This window comes from Pempheris klunzingeri, chromosome 15 (assembly GCF_042242105.1).
Source record: "Pempheris klunzingeri isolate RE-2024b chromosome 15, fPemKlu1.hap1, whole genome shotgun sequence".
NCBI classification, from domain to species: Eukaryota; Metazoa; Chordata; class Actinopteri; order Acropomatiformes; family Pempheridae; genus Pempheris; species Pempheris klunzingeri.
In genome coordinates this window covers 21,664,888-21,689,112 of record NC_092026.1, presented here as the reverse complement: position 1 = coordinate 21,689,112, position 24,225 = coordinate 21,664,888, and the positions used below count along the sequence as shown (strand labels likewise).

The 24,225-nt window shown below is 41.4% G+C and overlaps 1 protein-coding gene across 1 annotated transcript in view; it reads right to left on the bottom strand.

The window, feature by feature from the left end:
• LOC139214812 (retinal-specific phospholipid-transporting ATPase ABCA4-like) overlaps positions 1-24,225 on the bottom strand; it is a 34,060-nt gene that overhangs the window by 5,100 nt on the left and 4,735 nt on the right. Inside the window, exons 7-41 of the mRNA XM_070845738.1 lie at positions 23,358-23,447; positions 20,982-21,219; positions 19,743-19,882; positions 19,008-19,124; positions 18,575-18,766; positions 16,370-16,575; positions 15,166-15,342; positions 14,279-14,501; positions 13,818-14,039; positions 13,456-13,660; positions 13,256-13,348; positions 12,947-13,153; positions 12,319-12,496; positions 11,900-12,031; positions 11,369-11,508; positions 11,126-11,263; positions 10,551-10,732; positions 10,245-10,350; positions 9,440-9,645; positions 8,682-8,736; positions 8,341-8,391; positions 7,636-7,808; positions 7,236-7,360; positions 6,974-7,072; positions 6,151-6,432; positions 5,898-5,930; positions 5,692-5,797; positions 5,525-5,599; positions 5,050-5,219; positions 4,514-4,691; positions 4,155-4,270; positions 3,234-3,381; positions 1,237-1,360; positions 879-1,008; positions 565-685 (exon numbers count right to left, since the gene is read on the bottom strand). Coding sequence (XP_070701839.1) covers positions 565-685; positions 879-1,008; positions 1,237-1,360; positions 3,234-3,381; positions 4,155-4,270; positions 4,514-4,691; positions 5,050-5,219; positions 5,525-5,599; positions 5,692-5,797; positions 5,898-5,930; positions 6,151-6,432; positions 6,974-7,072; positions 7,236-7,360; positions 7,636-7,808; positions 8,341-8,391; positions 8,682-8,736; positions 9,440-9,645; positions 10,245-10,350; positions 10,551-10,732; positions 11,126-11,263; positions 11,369-11,508; positions 11,900-12,031; positions 12,319-12,496; positions 12,947-13,153; positions 13,256-13,348; positions 13,456-13,660; positions 13,818-14,039; positions 14,279-14,501; positions 15,166-15,342; positions 16,370-16,575; positions 18,575-18,766; positions 19,008-19,124; positions 19,743-19,882; positions 20,982-21,219; positions 23,358-23,447 — 5,178 coding nt within the window. The remainder of the gene's footprint in view (positions 1-564; positions 686-878; positions 1,009-1,236; positions 1,361-3,233; positions 3,382-4,154; positions 4,271-4,513; positions 4,692-5,049; positions 5,220-5,524; positions 5,600-5,691; positions 5,798-5,897; positions 5,931-6,150; positions 6,433-6,973; positions 7,073-7,235; positions 7,361-7,635; positions 7,809-8,340; positions 8,392-8,681; positions 8,737-9,439; positions 9,646-10,244; positions 10,351-10,550; positions 10,733-11,125; positions 11,264-11,368; positions 11,509-11,899; positions 12,032-12,318; positions 12,497-12,946; positions 13,154-13,255; positions 13,349-13,455; positions 13,661-13,817; positions 14,040-14,278; positions 14,502-15,165; positions 15,343-16,369; positions 16,576-18,574; positions 18,767-19,007; positions 19,125-19,742; positions 19,883-20,981; positions 21,220-23,357; positions 23,448-24,225) is intronic.

Sequence of the window (24,225 nt, the reverse complement as noted above, 5' to 3'; positions counted from 1 at the left end):
TCTTCCTCTTTGACTGCTGTTGGGGATTGTATGAGTATTACTAACAATTGTTGATTTACCACAATAAGATTCACAATAATATTTTATTTTCTAAAAAAGCAAAACCACAGTGATATTACTATTATTGTTTATCCAAGAACACAGACAGTACCACAACGTTATTTTATTCTTTGTTGTGTATTGCTGTACCCATGTTATGTCTTTTACTCTGTATTTTTTTCCATTTCCTTTTAAGAAATTGCCTGAAGAGAACCTGTAGTTGGTTGAAAAGTTGCTGATAAAATTAAAAGGAGTCATTTCAATGCGAGGGTACGCTCACACCCTCACATCCTTATATTTAAATTATGCTGTTTTTAGTATTCAGCACCTATCCCACTGAGGTTTTGTGGATATACAGTAAATACTCGAAATGTATTCCTTCTCCTTTTACATTTCTTTCCGCTTCCACTTTATTCTTACATGAATATGGATGAAAGAGCTAATTGAGCTAATATTACAGCACATACAATACATATTACAGTCTAAAGTATGATATGAAATTGAGAGATCTTAATAAAGTCCCACCTTAGAGAGGTCTCTGATCTGTAGGATGTCTGTCTTGCTTCCTCCATCACAAATTCTCTGCCTCTCTGCTGCCACGTCGTCATCCTCATCAGGTGCTGAAGTCCGCTTGTAGTCTGATAACCTGAAGGGTGCAGGAAAATCATCTTTGGAGAAGCGTTTAGGACAACAGAGCTGCACTTTATCCGGTAATATGCGGATATGAACTCTGACCCTGTTTGACAGAATTTTCATGGCTATGTTTCCATGGAAATGTCGAGGTGTCTGTGTGACATGAGGCTGAGATGGTGTCTATGTGAAACATGCCGGTCCCTTACCAGTGGTCCAAGAAGAACCGGTACTGTATCAGAAGATTGAGAATAAAGTAGACAAAGCCTTCCACTGCCATGAAAACAACATTTTTCCCCACAAAGTCCCACTGGAAAGGGTCCCGTTTGTGCTCTTCACCTGAAAACAGAGATGAAGGTCTGTACTGAAAATGAACCCTTTGTTCAATCAGCACAAAGTCAGTGTTTCTTCTTGAAGATCTATGTTTTATCATTCACAAGCATGACATGACTGAAGGAGTAGCTGGTCACGACTATGAAATATTCTAGTAAATTGTGCCACGTAGCATGAAATATTGATGGAAAATCATTTATCAGTGAAAATGGCCCGTAATTATACTGTCCTTACCAAATCTGGCATAAACATCTGTAACAGCCTGGTTCATGGCCATGTCTATCAGTCCTCGCCCCAGGCAGAAGTGAGGGAGCACCAGCAGGCATTTCTTTAGCCATTCATTGAACATCAGCAAAGACTGGCAACACACACAAGCACACACAGTTAATTCACATTTCATTTGAGCACAGGACTGATAGAACACCTCAGTATAAAGTATGTGAGATACACAAATATCATCATTGAGACTTTGAGACTTGTGTTTGAACTTAACCTTTCTTTTAACAGAGTTAGCCCAGTAGTCACTGATCAGCTTTGCGTACGTGGATAAATCTCTGCCATTATTACACCAACGCCAAATACAGAAACTTTTGTTTCCCTTGGTGCACTTACTTTGGTGCCACGCAAGAACAAAATGATTCTTAGTCGGGGTTTGTATAGCTTTTCAAGACTAAAAGTCAAGCACATTTTCAAGGACTTTACCTAAACAAAAAGAAAAAGACTCTCTGAGCCTTCATCATCACATTTAAATTGTTACTATAAATGAAATTGGTGAAATAAAGTTTGCATGACCATCTTAGATTGTCACCCTCGTGATGCTGGGTTTACAAGAAACATGGAGCACAGCAGAACAGAGAACTGCCCCCTTCTCTTTTTACTGCCCCTGTCGGTCAGACTAGTTGCCCCGTCGGACGCCATGAGACAATGATTTTTGGTCAGTCTGACAAGATGAAACACCATTGTTTGTTTGTGATAAAAATCAAGACAAACCCTGCTTAGTTTTTCATAAATACTCGTAGGAGCGCATAAAGTTGCGATTTACTGTCGATGACGAAGACGGTCTAAATTTAGACTCTTGGAAACATCCATATAATGCAAACATGGGTCATGTCATCTCATGTGGTTTTCTCATGGTGCATCTGTTGTGAGTTTCACCCCTGAGAGTCGGGAAGAGAGTACAGATGTGCGATGGAGAAAAGAAGCATTTTTTTGACGTGGCAGTTACCATGACAGCAGCATATGTTGACTTTTCCACCTACATCTGTTTCCTCCTACTTCTCTTACTCTTTTCCCTAAAAAGACACGAGTGGCAGTCGTCCTCATTCGACAGACACGTCCTGGTGGTGTCCACGCTGGCTCACTGTCATACTCTCACAGCTTAGTGGGACACACAGAGCCTTGTTAATACTATTAGTGACACCTGCTGTTTTCACACCGGACTCGTCTCTCCAAACCTCTCTAAAGAGGCACTAAACACCTCAGACAGCACCGACAACAACTGAATGCTAGATTTGGATTCTATGAGTCATCAACTTCCAGGTAATTAATGAGCTCCATGCTGCGTTGATTGAGTTTTTGGTCACATGGGGGCAGCATAACAAGATGGAACCATAATGTGATTGCGTTCCATTTGCTTTTACACAAATAGCACACAGGCAGCAACATTGGCATTTATTTGGAGATGAGACGTGTTTCTGGTTCCTCACAAAGGAAAATCTAAAAGATTTGTGGCCCTTAAAAGCTAATGACTAATGTGAATGTTGTTGTTGTAGTGACAAACCAACAGATAATTACCACCCGATTCCGCAGTTCCCTTCAGCTCTAAGGAGCATTTTAACATCTTTCAGCTCCATGTTTTGGCTTTAAGGCTGTATCATCAATTCCCTACATTAATTTAATTAGGTGTTAATATTTCAATCTTGCGTTTACAGCTTGTTCTGCTGCCCCTTACTTAATGCTTAAGAACTTAATGCTGCTTTAATTTGCACGTTTATCAATTGATATACTCAATTTATACCTCTTCGACATGTATGGGTTGTTTTATGAAAACGTTTGAAACTCTTGAAATAAAGTTGAATCATCAAATTAGAAGATTTAATGTGAGCATCAGTTCAAATATCTGCATCTTTGCGGTGAAAGATGAGAAACTTGTGACTGATTAGAATAAACAGAAATCAATTATCTCAACCTGGAGTTTTTCCGTGCAGTATTTCATATCTACATGTGCTTACCCGGTTGTTTTCAAAAAGCTCCAGGATGAAGGTGGCGGCGCTGCTGTTGATGCCTATGAACAGGTTGATGCAGGACAGGGACACATACGCAGTGCTTGGGATGCTGAATAAGTAGGACATGGGATACATCATGGGCGTCACTGACCACCTACAAGAAAAGAAAAATACCTCAAAAACAATTCTAGTGATCAATCATTTTCTGATTTGTTTTTCCTCTCCCTTTCATGCCGTCTGTGCATTTTAATCTTTCTCTATGAATTGTGTTATGAATTGAGGTGAGATATTTTCATAAGGACCTTTGGGAGCTCGCCTGCACAATCTGTGATCCCTTTTCATACCATCTTTTTTGTAACTCACTTTTTATTAGTTTTTCCATTTTTTCCACAACAGAACTTAAACAGTCTGAGAACCATGAAACAAATATAATATATATATATATACACATACATACACACACAAATATATACATATAAAATAATAATTTTAAAAAAAGGGTTACGCAAGTAGACAAAACCAGAAAAAGGCAAAATTGAATCTGTTGTGTTAAATAAACACAGTAAATAATTATATAATTCATCTTTCCAAGAGAAGAATATAAGAGACATAGGCTAAGACAATAAAACATTGACAGCAGTGTAGGAGTCACACATCACTATATAATAACCATCCTTTATGTTGCCAAGATACAAGTCCAATACATCATCATGAGAGTAACACACATTACCATCCGTTCAGCCTATTCTATTCTGTGTAATATTTCATCCATGAAGGGGCCCCATGTCCTCTGAAATATATTTAGTCTATTATTAATTTTAAAGATTGACTGTTCATAATTGACTATTTTAGTCATTTACCATCTTTGTATTTTATTGTTTTCAGTGAAAAAAAAGCTGGATCAAATTCATCTAAGCAAAGACTTACCCATATAGTAGAAGCAGTGCTATTAGTGCTGGCAGGTTGGATGTTGATGTGTAACACTTTTTATCAAAAGCCATGAAAATGCCAACCACCATCGCAGTGCTGACAGAGTAGTTTATCTAGAGGAGAAATTAAGTATTCACATGAGATAATGCATAGAAAAATCAACTATTAAACAATAATGTATGATACACATTCACTTAAAGAAACAATCCACAAAACTCCATGTGTGAAGTTGAGTTTCTATCCACAAATATGAAGCTTTTATGGCTTGAAAGTAAGAAATGGAGATCTTTGATCACTTTCAACATTAGGATGATGCTCACTGTAAACAGTATTGACTACAACCCCATTTGATTTACCATGTCCCAGAAGAAATTGGCCACCCAGTACACTAAAGGGCTGACCCCACTGACAAACTGCAGGTGCTTGGCCTTGGTCGCACGCTCCTGGATGAGATAGAGGACGAAGCTGGCAGGGATGAAGGACATGGCGAAAATGACACAAATCGCCACCACAGCGTCTACTGAAGTGGTCAACCTGGAGGAGGAAGCAGATGAAGTCTGGGCTTTACATTCTGCTCTGGGAAAATAAATTCATTTAAATAATGTAATTTATTATGTACAGTATTTGCAACTCATAGAAAACTTATTGTAAAATGATTGTTATTATTATTATTATTGATAACCTCCCTAACCCTCGATATTATTGATATTATCAATCTTGTTATAAAATTCCAGAATATTTCTTTTTACATATTTTATTTTAATTCATATATAACCGAGTATACACGTATTTGTACGTAAATGTGTGTTTGTATTTACGAATCTTTTACAAGAATCCTATTTTTTCAATGTGCATTTTAAAAGAGATAAATAAACACAAAGGTAACACTCACACTGTGACTTCAGACAGCTGCTCTTTGGTGAGGTTAAGAGGGTGGTTGATGGCGGTAATGCCGAACTCGACAGGTTTGGCGGACGGTGGTAGGAAGGCCCGCAGAATGGCGTTATTGGCCACATTCATGAAGGCCACCATGGCGTGCCAGCCTTTGTTATTATACCATACCTGAGAGAGGAGAGCACAGTTAATTGAACACATGTCAGAACCCTCTGACTTTATATTTGCAGTGCGGACGTGCAAGCTGAGCTCCATTATACAAAAACTTAATTACATTAAGTAAAAAGCAAAGCTATTAAAGCAAGCTCATGGAGCCATCAGTAAATGTCCACGTGATAAGAGCAGACTTCAAAGCAAAGCGATATAAAAGGAAAGCACCAGCAGCAGACATCAGATCAGCGACAATGATTGTTTGCACATAATTTCTGCCACTTGCTGATTTCCTATTTCTCCTGGATCCAACCGACACCTACCTTTACATTATATTCACTTTCCATGTATCTTAAGAATGGACCCATATCCTTCAGTGCAAGCTCAGAATAGTGACCCTGTGAAAGAAAATTCTCGTTATAAACTGACTTGATGGATTTTACCCGATGATCACATGAACGAAAAAAACTAAACAGAACATTGTCAGTACCGCTGTGATGTTGAGCATTCGCCCCAGTTGACGGAAAACACTCTGGATGTCTGACGGCTTGACGTCCAGGATGGGAAGCTGTCCTCCTACTGACAGACCTCCGTATCTGAGGGCGGATAATATTTACCGTCAGTTTCCCACATCAGCTTTCCAAGAGGGACATGAAAGCTGATAGAAAAAGACTTATTATTGGAGCAAATTATTACCTTTGTTCATTCACCCAGTATTTGCTCTTCAAACTGTGAAATGAAATTCAACATTTAATCAACCTGAGAGGAAGTTGTTTAAATGTATTAAAAGTGGTTGAACATCGTGATTTATAGAGCAATCATAGCTTGTATGGCATTTTTAACAAAGCTTTAATATTCTTTTTTTTTATTCTATGCATTTCTTTGCAGCATCATCGTCGAGTTTAGATTTTCTTTCTATCACCATAAACCTCTTTTTTTTTAAAGCTACCTGCTCCTGATGAGGTCGGGGTAGGTTTTAACCAGGTAGTCAGAGATGTTCCTGTCCGTCAGGTCCAGCATCGTGTCTCCCGTGGCCTCGACGCGTTGGGGAGGAGGCAGGCCTCCTGCTCCAAGAGGACAGATGGGCATCATGGTAAGCTTCTTACCGGTGCTGCACTGGCAGGAAGGAGACGGGTTTCTCTGGTTCCACTCTGGACTTTGTAAGATGTTGCTGACGACAGGAGAGACATCAGGATTCACCCACTCTGATGTGCTGTTACTACAGGACATTCTGAGGGGAGATAAGTGAAGAAATGCACAAAGGTCAAATTAATCAGCATGGAGATGCAATACATATATTTATCATATATTTATCATGTTCTAGACTAATTAGCTACTACATCATTTATTCCATATCTTTTTTCTGCCTTCTTTCACTGAAAGTGAGGCATTTAATGTGTGTTTCTATGCTCTTGTTACAAGTAAATTCTTGGTGTGTCTCCTCATTGGTAATTCTTGCTCTTGTTTTTCTACTTTGTGCATCCTGATGCTGACTGAGGACATGTTGTTGCAGAAAAAATCTTGAGGATGGGATTTATATTACTGATATCACAGACTTGGTCCGTGGGTCTTGTTTTAGATAAATCTGAAGGCAGTTATATGATGCTTTAATGGCAATGTGAGAGCATACTGGCTGTTCAAGCAACTGTATCATTTCTATTTTTACACAGAGATTCTTGGTTTTAGTTATTCATGTTGCTGGATTTCTCCTTTTGAGTTCTGGAAATGAGATGTACTCGTGTACCTGTCCTGTTGATATTCCTGACACTCACCCTAGTGGTTCTCCTTCCATGCAGCGTGTCCCCAGGCCCGGTCTGTGCAGCAAACGCTGTACGAAGCGTTTCATTTTGGGGTCAAACGGTTGCTCATTACTAATCAGGGATGAAGAAAGTGTAAAGAAGAAGATGAAGTCGAAGCCACTGAGAAATACAAGCAGTATGATCACCGCCGATCTGTCAGGTACCTCAGAATTTATGTCATTCACAACTTGTCTTGTAGAATTGCCATTTCACAGTGTTTGACATGAGATCTGACCTGAAGAAGGTGAACTGTTGTCCGTACATCCAGGGGGTCAGAGTCAGACTTGGATACTCTCCGAACGGAGGGACGATCATGGTGAAGATCAGAGCTACTAGGACAAAACTAGCAGGAAGGACGATCTGAAATTCCCAAAAATACCAATAATGAACAGTAAGTTACAACTCTGGTACATAAACAATGCATAAACAGTTTAAACCAGCAAAATACACAGATGTTTACTCATGCGTTATGCTCTCTACTAGATTTAATAATAGGATTGATATCAATAAAAGCTTTTGTCAAACAATTGTTATCGTTGCCAAGGTTTTTCCTCATCGGACTTCCAGATTCAGATTCAGTCCATACGTCATATAGCTGTCAACGCTTAATGTAGAAGCCATCGATCCGCCCGTACCTGTGCCATGAAGTCTTTCTTGCTTCTTATTGCGTGGTGGAACCTCTTCATGAGCAGCGCATGGAACTGCTTCAGGGTCAGAGTGATCCCTTTCACCTGCCTGGAGCCCCTTCCTGCATTGCTGTCTGATGCACCGTGGGTAATGCCGTTTGCCTGCATCACACCATTTTGTTCTGCGAATCATCAAGAAAACATGAAGTCAGTGTTGTGCGTAAAACATCTGCACAGGACGAAGCTGCAGAAGCAGTGGCAGCAAGTTGGAGTAGCAGGCTTGGGATCAGCAGTCCTACTGAGAGAGTCCACTGAGCAAAGCACCATTAAAATGATCTGATTTTTTCTATGCAGGTGAATGTGAGTAAATGTATGAGTTTAATTTAAAGCAGTGCTGTGCTAGAGAGGAGCAAGCATGCAGAAAAAGCTAAGAATAGTCACATAATCAACACTTTGTTTCAACTTTACGAGCACTTCAAGTGCGCAGCGTTCCAGATGTTTGAGGCCATAATTACTGCCATTAAATCAGCCACAGTATTAAAAGTATTTTAAGTTTCATGATGATACTTTGAAGGATGATATTCAATTTGTCCATATGTGATAAACTCCACATAACTCGTCAAAAAAGTAACTTAAAATTTAAATAACAAGCTTTGACACAAGATTAAATTTTTAAAAAAAAGCTTGAATTTTGTCGGCTCTCAAGTCTCTAACCTTCATCATCAACTTTGGTGCTGTTTTGTCTCCGCTGTAACATCCACTGTTCTAGAGGTGGGAGTACACAGGTGAGACACAAAACACACACACACACACACACACACACACACACAGAAGCTAGAGGGTTAAAACCGATGCACCACACCACATGGATAGTCTAGATAAGAAGCTAATGTTAGTATTATGGAAGTGAGTTAGGGGATCCACACCAAAAACAACATAATAAAAACAAGTGTGGGGCAAATGGATTAACAACACGTTAGAGATACAGAGCAACGGGTCAGAAATTCAATCCCAGGAAAATGTCATGTAGAATATCATCATCATTCATTACTTACCGGGAGAGGTGGCGTTATTTGCTGCTTCTCCATCTGCGGTGACCTTTATGAAGATCTGAAAAGGGAAAAAAAAGAACTTCCTTAAACTTACAAAACTTTTCACACATTACGTTGTATTAAAAATTGCATGAAATACGCTCCTGTCATGTACAGTGTGCTCTTATTTCACTTTATTATTAAAGTTTTATTGTTGAGGCAACAAAAAGTCTTATTTTCTTTCAACATGTTTCCAAAGCAAAGCATTTTTTTTCAAATACTTTATGTAATTAAAACGTTTTATTTATCCTATTATGTATGGTTTCAAGATAGTGACAGTAATTTATAGGACATTTATTCATTTACGTATGTATTCATTTATTTAGCATTTTATGACTTGACAGTGATAGTAGAGGGGTGACAACAAATAAGGAGGAGAGAGATGCAACAAAGGTCTTCAGCCAGATGCAAACCAGGACTCTGCAGTTCAGCGCAGACATGGAAATTCTTAACAAACAAATCTGTACTGGAAACAAGCTGAAATAATCGTATTTACTTAAAGCAGACTCTTTCACTTGTTAAGACCAAACTGTGCCCAGCTATGACAAGTTATTATGAACATTTTATTTATTTATTTCTAACAAATTAATACTATTCTTTCACTTGACTATGGGTGCTTTATCTTGCTGATGATACTAGAATCCGCAAAGCACAAACGCAGCATTGACACTCCACACAGCTTGTTGTTGATGTAAAGAGACGGAGACAGGCGATGTGCCTACCTCCTCCAGTGATGTATCAGAGATGCCGAAGCTGCTCAGACCCATGTCAGAAAGCGTTTCCTCCAGCTCCCTAAACAGGCTGGCATACGCTCGATGTTTGAAGCCCTTATTGGGGAGCAGGTAGGTCAACTCCTGGCCGATCATTTCGATCAGCTTGGCCTCAGGGACGTGGTGGTGGATGAGACTAGTGATGCTGTCTATATCCCCTGGAAGGAGCACGGAAATCATCATCATCATTTATGGAGAGGTAGCTCGAGGGGAGCAATGTGTTCCCAAAATAGTGCGAACCAAGACAAGCACAAAGGAAGAGAAAATGCTAATTATGGCAAAAATGAAAAACAAACATTATTATTCAAGCACTAAAATGCATTAGTAAATCAGTGGTTGAATCATTGTATCTAAAGTACAGTGTCCTCAGGCAGAATTAGGAGATAAAGGCACGTTGGTCAATATCACCACAAAATTCTAAATGTGAAAAAGAAAATCACGTTTTTTCTTTCTGTGTCTGTTTTACAACTTGGAGAATATCAACCAGAACACACTGACACTCATACACATCCCTGCAGGTCACAACCACACACACACACACACACACACACATACAGGTTTGTACTGCTGTAATTAGACCTTCATTGACTTAACCTAAACATGAATCTAACCATAACCAGACAGTCAAGTCTTAACCCTCAACCAGCTCTAAGTAGGGAAAATCTCCATCTAAATCTCAAGTACTTCTTCAGTAAGACAGACGTACAAGCTCATGAGTATTCAGTTACAGTTAAAGAAATGTACACGGCAGACTTACCATCCAGAATTCTGTCGTGATGCGGGAACTGGGTCTGAGACTGATCTTTGTATCCGGTACAGATGGAGCAGGAACAGGAGCAGTCGGAGGCACAGTCACAATCATTCTGGAAACAGCAAAGAAAAGAACACTTTTAACTATTCAAAAATCCTGCCAGAAAACTGAAACTTCAATGGAGGAAAAGCAGGTGCCCTCTTTTTTTGTTTCCGTGTTTGAAACCCGTCTTCAGGAATAAGCAGACATGGCGGAGACAACACACATTACAGCCGAGTGTCTGGCTGATTCTGTGTAAGAGGTAAAACTCACCTCCCTCTTCTTGAGATCCTTCATCCGGCGCACAAGCGTCAAATAGAACCCGACTCCAAAGCAGTTTTTGAGGAAGAGGGGGGATCCGCAGCAGTGGAGTTGTCCTTTGGAGATGATGGCGATGCGGTCACTCAGCAGGTCGGCCTCGTCCATGTGATGAGTGGACAGAATCACAGTCCGGCCTGCACAAAGGTCAACCTTTTAATAAAGAGCTTTTTTTGTTGACACGTCATCTGCATCAAGAGAAGCTTTCAGCCATTCTAGATGAACAAAAGTTGTCAAAACTTTTAAGTGATTTCGCCAACAGATTATTGATTTTGTGACTTCATATTTTGCTTTTCTTGTAGCTGTGTTGCTGAATTTTTCCGTTTGATCAGTTCGCTGCTTAATTCAAGTGCCTCGGGAGAGCCGTAAAGCTGCAAAGGATTTAGTTTCACACTTCAGCGTCTTCAGTGTAGCACGAAAAAGTGGACCGCAAAAATGTGCATTTTCGAACGTGGATGTAAAGGGTGGGAGTAAAAAGTTGACCTAGAGGGCTAATATGGAGCTTAATGGGTTAAATGAGACACTTTTACCAGCTCTGTATTTCAGTAGGAGGTCCCAAATGGATCTCCTGGAATAGGGGTCCACTCCCGAGGTGGGTTCGTCCAAGATCACGACCTTGGATCCTCCAACAAACGCCATAGCAACGGACAGTTTCCTCTGCATGCCGCCTGTAGAGTGTGTGAGAGTGAACTGCTCAGAGCAAGAAACAATGATGAAAGAATGACTGAAATCCTTCGCTCTGTCTCACAAACACAGAGAAACAAACGGTCCACCTGAGAGGTTCTGAGCTTCGTCATCTCTTTTGTGAGGCAGCCCAAGGTCCACCAGCATGTCCTCGACCTCCCTCTCTGCCTCCTCCTGAGAATGACCCTTCAGCAGTGAGTAGAATAAGATGTGCTCCTCCACTGTGAGACTGGAACCAAAACAAGAAACATACGAATGAAGACTTTAACCGTGAAGAGAAAGAAAAACTGAGAAGTTTGTTCTTTAATATAGTTTCTATATATTATATATCTAAAAGTCTAAGTCTAAAGTCTAAGTCTAAGTCTATATATCTATATATGTATAATATATCTTTAATATAGTTTCTATATAGTATATATCTATATACAGATAGATATATAATATATCTATATATGTATAATATATCTTTAATATAGATTTCTAGTTAATATAGTTTTTATTTAGCTATTTTTAGCAGTAAATCCTGGAAACACTGTGTGCATGTAATTAGCTTGAAATTAAGTGTATAGTCACGCTGAACTGACCGCGGTCCTGTGAGCAGCATCTGTAATGTAACTCACTGGTTGAAGAGGATGTTGTGCTGAGGACACATCCCCAAGGAGGAGCGGATGATGTCTATGTCAGTCCTAATGTCTTTTCCATAAATGTAGGCTGTGCCAGATGTCGGAGGGTACAGGCCAGTCAGGATGGACCTGGACAGAGCAGAAGCACATTCAGTACCAGTACAATAACACAGGGGTTGCCAACTTTGTGCTGGGATCTCATGAGGGTAAAATCTGAATCTCTGTAAGGCTGTAAAATTTGTGTCTCTGAGAAAAGTAGCTAAAATCTAAAAGGAATATGATTGAAAACTCTTTTTAACTTGCTTTAACAGCATTTTCATTTAAATTCTATTCAGTTTACATCTGTTGAAACTGAACCTTTACTCCTCTTTGTCACGAACAAGATCTTTAACTCGTTAAATCGGACTTCAGCTTACATAGTGGTGGTTTTTCCAGCCCCATTGTGCCCCAAGAAGGATGTGATCTGGCCCTCATAGAAGCTGATGTTGAGACAGTTGACAGCTGGACGAGAGCTTCCGTCGAACACCTTCACCAGGTCCTCAATCTGCACCCCCATCATCAGACCCACTGGGTCGACCTCAAAGAACAACTGACCTGCGTGGGAAAACACACCCAAACAGTTATGTGAGTTAACTCGTATAAGTTAACTCTTATATGAAATAGGTTGGGAAAAAATATGAATTTAGATTATACAATGATGCAACCCATATAGAAAGGTTTGAAGATTTTATGATGTTTGACAAATATTGTTGAGTTTACTCTCAAATATGTATAATACACAGCAGAAAATTCTCTCAGCAAGTTACACATAATCATCATTGGTATGGACACAGCCAGGCCTTTTTCCCTCAAGTATTCCCTCGTCTCTTATCGGTGCTGTTCTCTGTCTGCCTTGCCTATCCGATCCTGGTGTGGTGTGTTACCCCGACTGTCCACCAGATGTCCTCAGCGTGTTCCCTACATGCAGTTAGGAGTTCATTTCCAACCTCCAGTCAGTCCTTCTCTCCACTACTGCTGGAGCCAGCTCTGTATTTGTGTCCTCACCCTCCGTCCCGGGGTCCTGAGGCTCCTCCTCCTGGTTTGGAGTTTCCGCTTGTCGTCTCTGCAGCTCCCTCTCTCTCTCCAGCTGATCCCTCTTACTTTGGTGTTTGCAGGTTTTCCTGCTGGCTGAACCATTACAGGTGTATGTCTCTGGTGTGCCCCTGCTCTCGGCATCCTTCTCCACGATGTCTGGTTCAGGTTTCTCAGGATCTGAAGGAGACACATCACAGAGCCATGTCTTGGTTAGGTTGTGCGCTTTAAACTTGCAGTTACATGACTCGTATGGAAATTTTGTACTATTTTACTATTAACCTTGAGCTGCCATTTCTCTGTGCGTAGGTGCAGGGCTTTGCCAGTATGAGGGCTGGAATGGGAAGTAGAATGGTCGACCAATGCCGTACTGTCCTGTGAAGGGGAGATTCGATATAATTCTCAGTGTAATAGACTTGCAGTACCTATAAAGGGGCAAAATATTGAATAAAGTAAATCATACAAAATATCAGTAGCCCAACCTGGGAAGACATTATCCAGATACCAGGCCAAGGTGGCATAGAGGACAGCATCAAACAACATCATGAAGATGGAGGTAAGGAAGGAGTAGGTGTCTCCCTCGAGCGGGCTGGTCTGGATGTTGTCCCATTGCAGACCCAAACCCTGTTCCTCATACCGCGACAGGTATTCTGTCCCGAAGCCAAACGCCACCGGAGACAGCAAGCTCTGAAAAAGCAGGGGGATGCGTGATTCACTGACAAGTGGGTCAGAATATCCACATAAAGAAATATTATTCTTTGTCTCAAGACTCTATCTATCATTGTGCTTTAACAGTATGTGATTTTTCTGTAAAAATACATTGCACAAAAAAAAATAGACATACAGCAGCCAGCTTCATGTTCTTGGTGATGCGGTCCTGCCAGGCAAAGCAGAGGATATGCGGCAGATAGAGGGTGAAGTAGATGATGCCGCTGCAGGCAGCTGCCAGGTTGGCCTTGTTGAAGAACACACTCATCAGGAAACACTGCATGATGGTGGCGACAGTAAACGTCAGCAGGAAAAAGAAGACGAGGGCTGGGTTGCTGTAATTCAGCACTTTTCCACCCTGAGAGGAAAAACAGATATGTGTCGATTTTCACTTACACAAACATAAAGCCAGTGCAACCATTGTCTGTATGAGCAGAGCTTTTATCTGCAGGAATTGAGCTTTTTGAAATCATCCACAAGGGGGCACATTCACACAAAACATGAACCCTCCAAACCAATAAATACAACTTGGAAAAAAAAAAAAAAAAACTCTATCCCACGCTCCCCCCCTCCCTCCTCTCCTCCCCATTTTCTCACCATGATGATGGCCGTGAGCAGCGCCGTGCTCGCCGTCATCATGATGAAGCTGTCGATGAAACACGTGTACCAAATGACTCCATTGTCGACCCCCATGGCTTTGAGAGTCTCCTTGAGGCGCAGCTCCTTCTCCAGCACAATGCTCTTCACAGTCATGGACACAGAGTAGATCCAGGCCAGCACCATGAACAGGGGGAAGCAGCGGTTCAGTGTGATCATGAAGCTGGAGGGCAGGATGGGGAGAGGAGGGGGAGAAAGGGTATGGCCCCCCAAAACTGATTATTAAACATTACTCTCATGGCAAGTCTGTATTTGCTGACCTCTTAAAATAGATACACAGGAATATTGTCATTGTTGGTATTTTTTGATGAGAAGATTGTGAGAAGAACATTTCAGCAGAGGCGGGAGCAAACTAATGTGTCGGGTTTGAACATTTCAGACCTCAGCGCCATCCAGTGGTTATTTTAAAAACAGCATGTTCATAAATAATTAATGCTGCAACCAACCCCACTTCCCTAAGAGATCTGACCCATAAAACACTGAAATGAGTGAGTGCAGCAGTGAAACATAGACAAACAGAAACAAATCTTCTGTAAGCAGAATAATTTGAAGTAAGTAAAATTCTACATATTGAAGCTTTAAAATATAAAAGTTTGCATTGATGCACGGACAAATTCAACTACTCACCCAAACAATCAACCAACAAATGTGGCCAGATTATTCTCATTCATGTAACAACTCAATATATGATCAAACCAGAAGTATGTTTCTTTTCTTCACTGACAGATTAAGTCAATATTCAATTTCATTTTCTCCATGTTAAAGTGTCCGTATATACAGATAAACTGTCCACTGTGGGAATAATGCGCTGTGACCAGCTTACTCACACGTCATCCACATAGCACGGATATGGCATCTGCTGGATGTAGACCCCGAGTGGCCAGTCGAGGCCCGTGTGAAGCTTGATGATGCTGTGTTCAATCATGTCCTGCAGGTAGGCGAAGCCTCCCCAGATGTACCTCTGGTCCTCCATGGGGTCTGCTCGAGGCCCAGGATCCCAGTACCTGAGAGAGGGTACAGAGAGTCAAGCAGATGATTCATCACACAAATGGTTAAACATACAATCTACTGTTTTTTTTTTTTTGTTTTCGTTGTCTGAGATAATCCCAATCACAGCCTCCATTCAAAACACTGTAATAATAAAACATCCCCAAGCTGAAGTCTCTAAAGCCACACATACACCACACGTACACTGCTTTCACTTAAGCGGATAAGTCCAAGGCAAAGCCCTCTTACAATCTGATTATCAATTGTATAGAGGCAGAACTCCCAGTGGGTCCATTACAGCCTCCTGTTGGTGCCCTGTAAACAGCTAAAACTGCTTGTTCACCCCTGGGGCTATTGACATACTGTCTGTTTATGAATGGGAGATCAAAGAGAAAGGAAAATGCATGTAAGAGCCTCACATGGGAGGATGAAAGGGCAGATATCATGTTAATACGGAACCACCAAGAGACTTTAGAAAACACATTGAGGCCAGCTGGAGTGGGTTTTTCTTTTCCTCCTTTGAGGAATGTGACAAATCCATATAAATTGCCTCATTAATAAAGCAGAAATAACATGAAAAAGTGAAGGAAGGTTAGGTTGTCAGGGTGACTTGGTAGTCTACACGTTACTGGTTGGGTGCTATTTAATCCCTGTGTGTACACATACCACTCAGCTGCAAATAAATGTGCTGGAAGGCACCGATGATTAGTCTTTGCTAATAAAACATTTATACTCTAATTTTTGTGTAATAAATTAGCCTCTAGCAATGGTTTGGAAACTCCGACCCTTGAGGGACTGGAGACTGGTATCTGCCCAAGGGGTTGCGAGATAAACCTAAGTGGTCACAGCACAATTAATTTTCTTTTTTTCTGATTTTTTTGCTTGTGCAATACATGACTACTTTGCATTTTAAGTTCTCAAACTAATTTCTCAAAAGAAACAATCTGGGGTCAGAAGGGAAAAACTTTTTGGTGGACATGCTCAAAATTCAAAGACAGATACGATATAGACATATAGACATCACCTCACGCAGCCGCTACTGACCTGTCTTTGATCTTGTTGGTGCGCTCCACTGCATCAATGTCCATGCGGATCTTGTACTTGACATGGGGGGGTATGCTCGTGGTCCAGGGATACATGTCTACGAAGACCAGGCCGGCCCAAAACTTGTTCTCCTCCAGCAGGTAGAGGGCGTGATGGGTCATCTGTGACTCATCCGTGTGAGCCACAAACTTATCCAGGCTGATGCACTACGATCAGGGGGGAAAAGAGAGTTGTGGGTTGGATGTTGGGGAGCAACTAGACTTTATGTATATGTACGTTCATGGACTAGGAATGGCCTTTGGACTGTGAGGTTCCTCCAGGTGGTGTGATGATCTGACCAAAGATGATGCTGTCCCTGGTCTAATTTGGTTGCGTACTGGATTAGGCTACGTGACATTTTCTCTTTGTGGAAACAACTGATGACCTAATTTGAGTCTCAACCAAAATATATCTGTAGCGTTGAGTATTGACAACTGTCAGATGGCATTCAATCAGTTTATTAGTCTTTTTTTTACTGATTTGTACATCATATCAGATATCTCCTGAACTAAATCATGAATTCTAAACTAATTTCAGACTATTTTATTTTGCCAAAGTTCTTAAATGGCTGCTTGTTTTTGTTGTGAGGCCAATTAGCATCCGCAATATTGTATATATACATATTAAATTAATATTCACATGTTACACAGTCTGTGTAAAACACTATGTGAATGTACTGTGTACTAAAGGAAAGACTGGCTCAGTAATCGGCACTAAACCACAAACCAAACAAAGGCACCAACAAAAAGAAGAGAAACTATCTGCTTATATTACAGTTACATGCACAAGATGCATTTAAAAGTCATAAAGGTGTGAAAAAATATGTTTATATTCAAACTAGAATATCAGGACAATGAATTGGTAGCAGCACCTGCCCTTGTAGACTGTGTGCATTTATGTGAATTTCCATTTGTTCTTAACGGAACCATCTTTCACTGAAGTGATCTGGTGACATGGGAAAATCTGAGCGACTCTATTCATTCTGCAGCGACACACACACACACACACACACACATGCATGCATGCATACACACATAGAGGAAATCCAATGAATGCACTCATACATGCAGAAACATACACACATGTATTAAAACTCACTGAACACTTACACACTAACAATTACACTGGAGCTCGCACGCTGTTATTCTATTTCCTACCCTACACACACACACACACACACACACACAAACATGCTGCTCTCTAACCCCCCTACACCTCTGTGTACACCGTGTCTAATGTCTCCATTCACATTACTGTACAATACCCCGAGAGCACTCAAAGAAAGAGCAGAGACCACTTCCCATTCATCTTTACGGGGCCATACATTCACAACACAATAATGTTCACTCCGAGATAGGCTGAGAAGAAAGACCCTCACTGATACATATGTTCCAATGGGGTTTCAGTGTGAGAAACATGCCCCTGACAGAGTGAGAGGACCTAATGCTAACTGCAGCTACCGTCCTATGGCCCAATGCTAGCTGACAGCTATATCTAATTGGCTAAACCGCCTGGGTTTGTTTGTGGGGCTCTGAAGGGTCTCGACGCTGAACTTAGAGACAAAGGACAGATTGAGATGCCTGCACTGATAGGGCTCTCTACGGAAAAAGAAAAAAAAAAAACGCTACCCCTGCCCCCTTTAAATCAGAAGAGAGTGGAGGGAGGGAAGGCGTGAAGGATGGATAGAGTGATTTGCCCTCTTTTATTTCACAGGCGCGAGGGGCCTGTTTCAATGCAGGGCCATACACTAAAACAGCATTGAGCTCATGGGGGGGGGGTGACTCACTCCCACCTACTCTCCACTTTATCATTGGCTCCACAATGGCAGTATTGCAGGGGGGGGGTGACAGCAGGCTTGTTCTCCACACCTTTCAGTCTACTGGAGGGGAGAGCGTCTCTATGGCCGTGCTAAGTGGCCTGTTCTGTTTCAAAGGGGTCTGACTACAATCTCAGGGGAGCAGACCTGAAAGACTGATGCACCTGTCTGCAGAACTGAGAACTGGTCTTTCAAACAACACCTAGTCCTGGGAATGTGCAATGTTTGGCAAATAATGAGCGGGGCAAAGAGAAACAGATAAATATATTACTATTCTTTATCAGTAGAGGAAATATATGATTCTGATGGGGAAGAGGGACCCGGGGAACAGAGTTATTTTGGTTTCTTACCTCTCCATACTGGTTGAACATGCGTATGATCTGGTCAGCGATGTTAAAAATGTTCCTCCAGTCAAAGTTGGGCATGTCCGCCTCCCTCTGTTCCTCTGGACCGTTGTACAAGAAGTTGAGAATGTCTTTGGTGGTAAAGTCCTCCAGGCTGTCGTCGATGAAATGCATCACTGTTGGGTTTCTCAGGGTGTCCTGCAGCGATTGAGACAGCAGCGTGGTTACTGTTTGTAATGTAAACATATTTCACAAGCAGGAACAAGCGCAATAATTGATTTTCTTTAAAGATGCTGCATCAGACAGGATTCTTCTGTTTCTGGCTTAGGGAGATACGCTGTGCAGAGAATTATTTTCGTTCGCATCAGAATTCAATGACATTAAGTGTTTGCAGGTGTGGACAAATGTCATGTTTTTTTTTTATGTGCAGGATTCATACCCTGATCATGTTCATCTGGACACTGTTGTTGAAGAAAGCCCAGAGCTGAGGTCCCAACTCCTCCCAGGCCTTGGCCATGTTCTGCAGCCTCTGTAACTCCTCAAACGTTGTGTTGGCCTGCATCACACACACACACACACACACACAGGAAGACTAAATCATGAAGATGTAAAGACAGATTTTTCAACTTTTGACTTAGAAAAGTGACTATTTTATTCAACTATTTTATTTCTGTTGTATGAAAAAGGCATCAGACAGTTAACAGCAGTGGGATCCATTTATCTAAATGCTCTTCAAACAACGTTGGTAATAAAAAAGTGGACAGTCACATTAGGTCATTTTATTTTCCCGAGCAGATTTCAAAATTCTCATTAACGAAACTCCTCTTGAAAATTTTGATTTGTTTTGCGTCAGACACGCTGAACGAGAAGTGACAGACAGAAAAACATCCTGTTTTTCCTTTCAGGGCTGCACCCTCACATTCAATTTATTGTTTAAATCTTCTCCTCCTTCACACTGCAGTCGACCGGCCTGCTATCCCTCCACCCTCCTTTGCTTCGGTAGTGAGCTCATTCCTAAGAGGGGTGGGGGTTTGGACACATACACAGATACTGAGAGTGGTGAAAGAAATGGAGAAGGAGAGGGTGAGAGTGAGTGGAGACAGAGAGAGAGAGAGAGAGAGAGGGAGGGAGGGAGGGAGAGGTGAGGGGTCGGGCTGGAGGTGGTCTCTCTTACACTCTTTAATATCTTGCGGACGGCAGGGGAGTCGGGGGTGTACAGGATCTTTCCCATCAGCAGGGGCTTGACTGAATTCCACACAATTTTCGTGACAGGGTTGGACTCCAGGGTCTCCATCAGGCCGTTGCAGAAGGGAGCTAAGGGTGGAGATATTGCACAAACAGTGAGTTTAGAAGAAGAACAATAGAGACAGAAAAGGACAGAAAAAAAAAGAGAGAGAGAGATGAAGCAGCACATTGAATGACTCAGCGGAGACAGAGTACTTTCTAACACCATGCAGACCTGGGCGCCATTCTGATTCATCTGAGATATTACAGTCACGTATGCTAAATGAGTCACCCAACGCTTTATGGTGGAGATTTCTTGGCTCTTGTGTGGTAAACTGATCCATTCAGCACGACAACTGATGAAGTATATAAGCAATCAAATTTAGCAGGCACACTGAACATCTTTGAATATCGTCTTTTCTCGTGTTTATAGCACTTTATATTGAAGACCTGTTCAGAATAATTAAGTATTGTTTAACTGGGACACAACTTTGGTGTCACAACTTTGCTATTTCATTGTGGTTTGTTGCTCCACAACAAATGTGGAAGCAGCTGCTCACAGCTGGGAAACAACTTAAACATATTTGGATCGAGCGGACAAACAGGAAAAAAAATGAATTAAATCTTTGGAAAGACATTTTAATTTCTCTCTGTGAAATTTTGCTCTAGTAAAGTTGCAGTTTAATTATCTTGGATTTTGCATCGTTTCATTTTAATCTACTTTACAACTAATAAATAAGAATAATAAAAGAATAGATTCTAAAGAAGTGGTCGTGCTGTTCAGACTGTAAAAACCAAATGAAAGCAACAAAATCATTATAAAGCACATTAACATGAGATACATATGTAAATGTGTCAGTCAGTCCCCCCAGTACATCATTGATATCCATCTACCGAGCATCAGTTATATCAGTGATACATATTCTCAGAGCCCGTCTGGGAAGAGATACAGAAGTGTCTGAGGTTGAATCAACAGACTACTGAGCAGCTTCCTCCCTCAGGCTGTAAGACTGCTGCTTAATTCATCCTCCACAGTCCACCATAAATATTATATATATTATATAATACTAGAGCTATAGTTACACCACTATACTATTAATTATACTGTATTTACCACATGCACTATGTACTGCGGTAGGATAAAGTCCATATACTAAAGAACTTGGAAGTTCAGCACCCCATCACTTACTGGCAGAGTCGTCATAGACGTAGTCGCGGCTCTTGGTGCCATTGACCCCCAGAAACACCTTGTAGTTGTTGTCCTCATACCAGTTGAAGGACAGGACCCTGGAGCCGCCTCCCTCCGGGAATCCACAGAAGAGGCTCGACACGCTGGACATCAGCTGGGTGAATGAGGAGGGCCCCCCCGCTCGAAACAGAGACGAAGCCACCTTCAGGAGCTCCTGAGAGCTCTCCCTCTCCATCAGCTGTGCAAGTCACACAGAAAGAGATTCTCTCAGTGTTTGTTTGATAGAGTTAGAAAGCCAACATGTGATAGGCCCATCCACTGTCCACAACAACTTCAACATATTCTACCTTCACCTTTTCTATCTGACATACATAGGGCAGTGTGAATTTACTACTTAGGAAGTAGAAACTAAACACAGAAAGCATCAGTAAGTAAAAGTAACAGTGTTAACAAAATCCAAACTTCTATATTTAACTAACAGGACTGAGAGTCTACAGCCGGCTAGCGGCTCTGTGAGGCTGTACTTCAGCACAGGGGTGATTTGAGCTAAATGCTGATATCAGCATGCTACCATGCTAATGAACAATGTGTATCATATTATTATTAGTATTGCACAAAAGAAGCATTGGATCAAATTTCACAATCATCCATCCGACAGTTGCTGAGACATTTCAGAAAGAGGTGCATCAACGAACAGAGCGACATCATCATCACAAGAGACAAAAACACAAGGTGCTATCATACTTTAAACAACAACAAGTGTAAATGCAAGAATGATGTGAGCTGAATATGACAAACAATGCGCACACCACACCAGCAAGGGTGCATGTCCCCCTCAAAGGTACCCACAGGCTGTCAGTTCTTTGACTCCTGTCTGGTCACCAATGTTAACACATATATATATATAATGAATGTTGAGTGTCGCTATATAGTGTAAATAATTAGCTTTGAGCTATTTGACCCTTTGTCAGAAAATGATTCACAAGGCAGGGATATTTATATTCTTCATATTCATTCATACTGTGTGAATAGCGTAAGATAGACGATCACTAGATAACAATAGTTTGAAAGATAAGCAAACATGTTGGACTGACGCCTCCTGAGGATAGTCAGAGGGTGGACTAAATATCCTCCAATTGATAGAACAAAAATAGCTTCGTCCAAGTGTATTTCACCCCGGTTTAGATCACTTCCTCTCTGAAGAAATAGCGAAGGAGGCTGCCAATAGTTTGACTTTTCAGTTTGAGCAGTTTTGTCCAAAGATATAATCACATCATATTAAAATCAACCTGATCTGAGAAATCACCTTTGCACATCTGTATATGATCTCATAAGGGATCAGGTTTTCGTCTTTATCAAATTAAATGACTAATTGCTTTTCTAGATCTCCCACTCAAAGCAAACTTGTGAACGTGAACGTGTCAACATGCACATGCACTCATACGCACACATACGCATGCTTTAAACACACCCCTGATTTATTTCGCACTCACTCCCTCTTCCTCCCTTTTCTTATTTATTTGTTCACACAAACACACACACTCGCTTGGCTAAATTGAAAGGAAGCAGAGGTGGGTGATGAGAGCATTTGGCTCGCCTTTCTGTCACCGCGGTGATACGAGGGTCCCACCTACAGGATGTGTCACCTCTCAGGAATGTCTCCCTCTCCCCCGACACCCCTGTCCCCCTCTCTCTCTCTCTCTCTCTCTCTCTCTCTCTCTCTCTCCCACACCCTGGCTAAGGTGATGATGGGATACTCTACCCCTTGCCTGGGGCATACAGTGAACGTGCCGAATCACACAACACAATCCCAGTCATCTTATTTTTCTCTTTGTGTGTGTGTGTGTGTGTGTTAATTAATCTTCACCAGCAGTTTTCATGGGATTGCAGATACTGACTTTTCCACCTTATTCTGTGTAGAACTTCATCAATGTTAGAAAAATATTATACAAGAAAATTAAAATATACATATATATAGTAATATAACATAATAGAACTACAGTATATCAACATTATTTTTTTCATTAATGTTGGTATGTGAATTTATGATTAGGCTCTTTTCCAGTTGGTATAGTGACATACTAATTCGGACAAACACACACACACACACACACACACACACACACAGTTATACATATACATGAATGCACACACCCCCTCACAGATCTATGACGTGAGCCCACAAAGACATGTACGCCCCACATTGTAGAGCCCATCACTCAGCCTCCTCTCTGAGCGATTCTCAAACTGGGAGCAGCGGAAGAGGCAAGCTTCCTGCAGGGCTAAAAATACTGGAGCGTCCTGGATCCTGCAGGACCGAAACACAAGAGGAGAGGAGCAGGAGCGGAGGGGACAGATGGACTTTGGAAAACTTACAACTTGGATCTTGTCCGATGCCTCCTTAAGAACCCGACCCCAGAAGTGCAGGTCAATCCCTTTGGAGCTGCTGTCCATGACCTGAGGCATCTGAGGAGACAAAATCACAAGATGCGTCAGTCAAGGGAACAATATTCATACAGTGTTTTCAAAACTAGATGAGTACAGATAAAATGAGAGATTAAACACAATTTGCTCTTTGTTTTTTGTATGATATGACCATCGCTGATGTTTTTAAATTGTGTCCCATGATGCCTTTAGACAAATGAACACATTCATATCTGGCAAGAAACCAGTTAAACAGCAACCCTAAAGTGCTGGAAACTGGATGCTTCCAAGAAATGTTTGTTACTGAGCAGAAACCACTTTTGCTCACTTTACACAGACTTTATCAACCTGCTGAGCTATAAACCACATCCCACTTTCTATGTGGCTTTCCTTTCTTGTCCCACAACATTTGGTCTCATCTCTTGAAATCCATTAATTTGCTCTCCCTTAAACCTCCTTCAGTGACTTTGTTTTCTTGAGAAACCATTAGCAGTAAGTGTTAGAGAAGGCCTGGTCGGGGCAGAGTGCTGAGGGCTACGGAAACCCTGAACATAAAGACAAACACGCACATGTGATATCCTTCCTCTCACATTCCTCGCGCTTGCATTTCAATGAGCGAAGGAAGGAGGGAGGCGGTGCGGGGGAAAGAGAGAAAGCGAGAGAATGGGAAGGAAGGGTGTTGAGAGGTGGATGGGAGAAGGGAGCCGGGGAGCGTAACAAGTGGAGTTATGTTGTTACAAGGCAGAGGTCAATGTGGTAATGGGCTTTAAACTTAACAAAGCCGATGAGTTAAATGCACAGATCACCACTAAGATGCTTC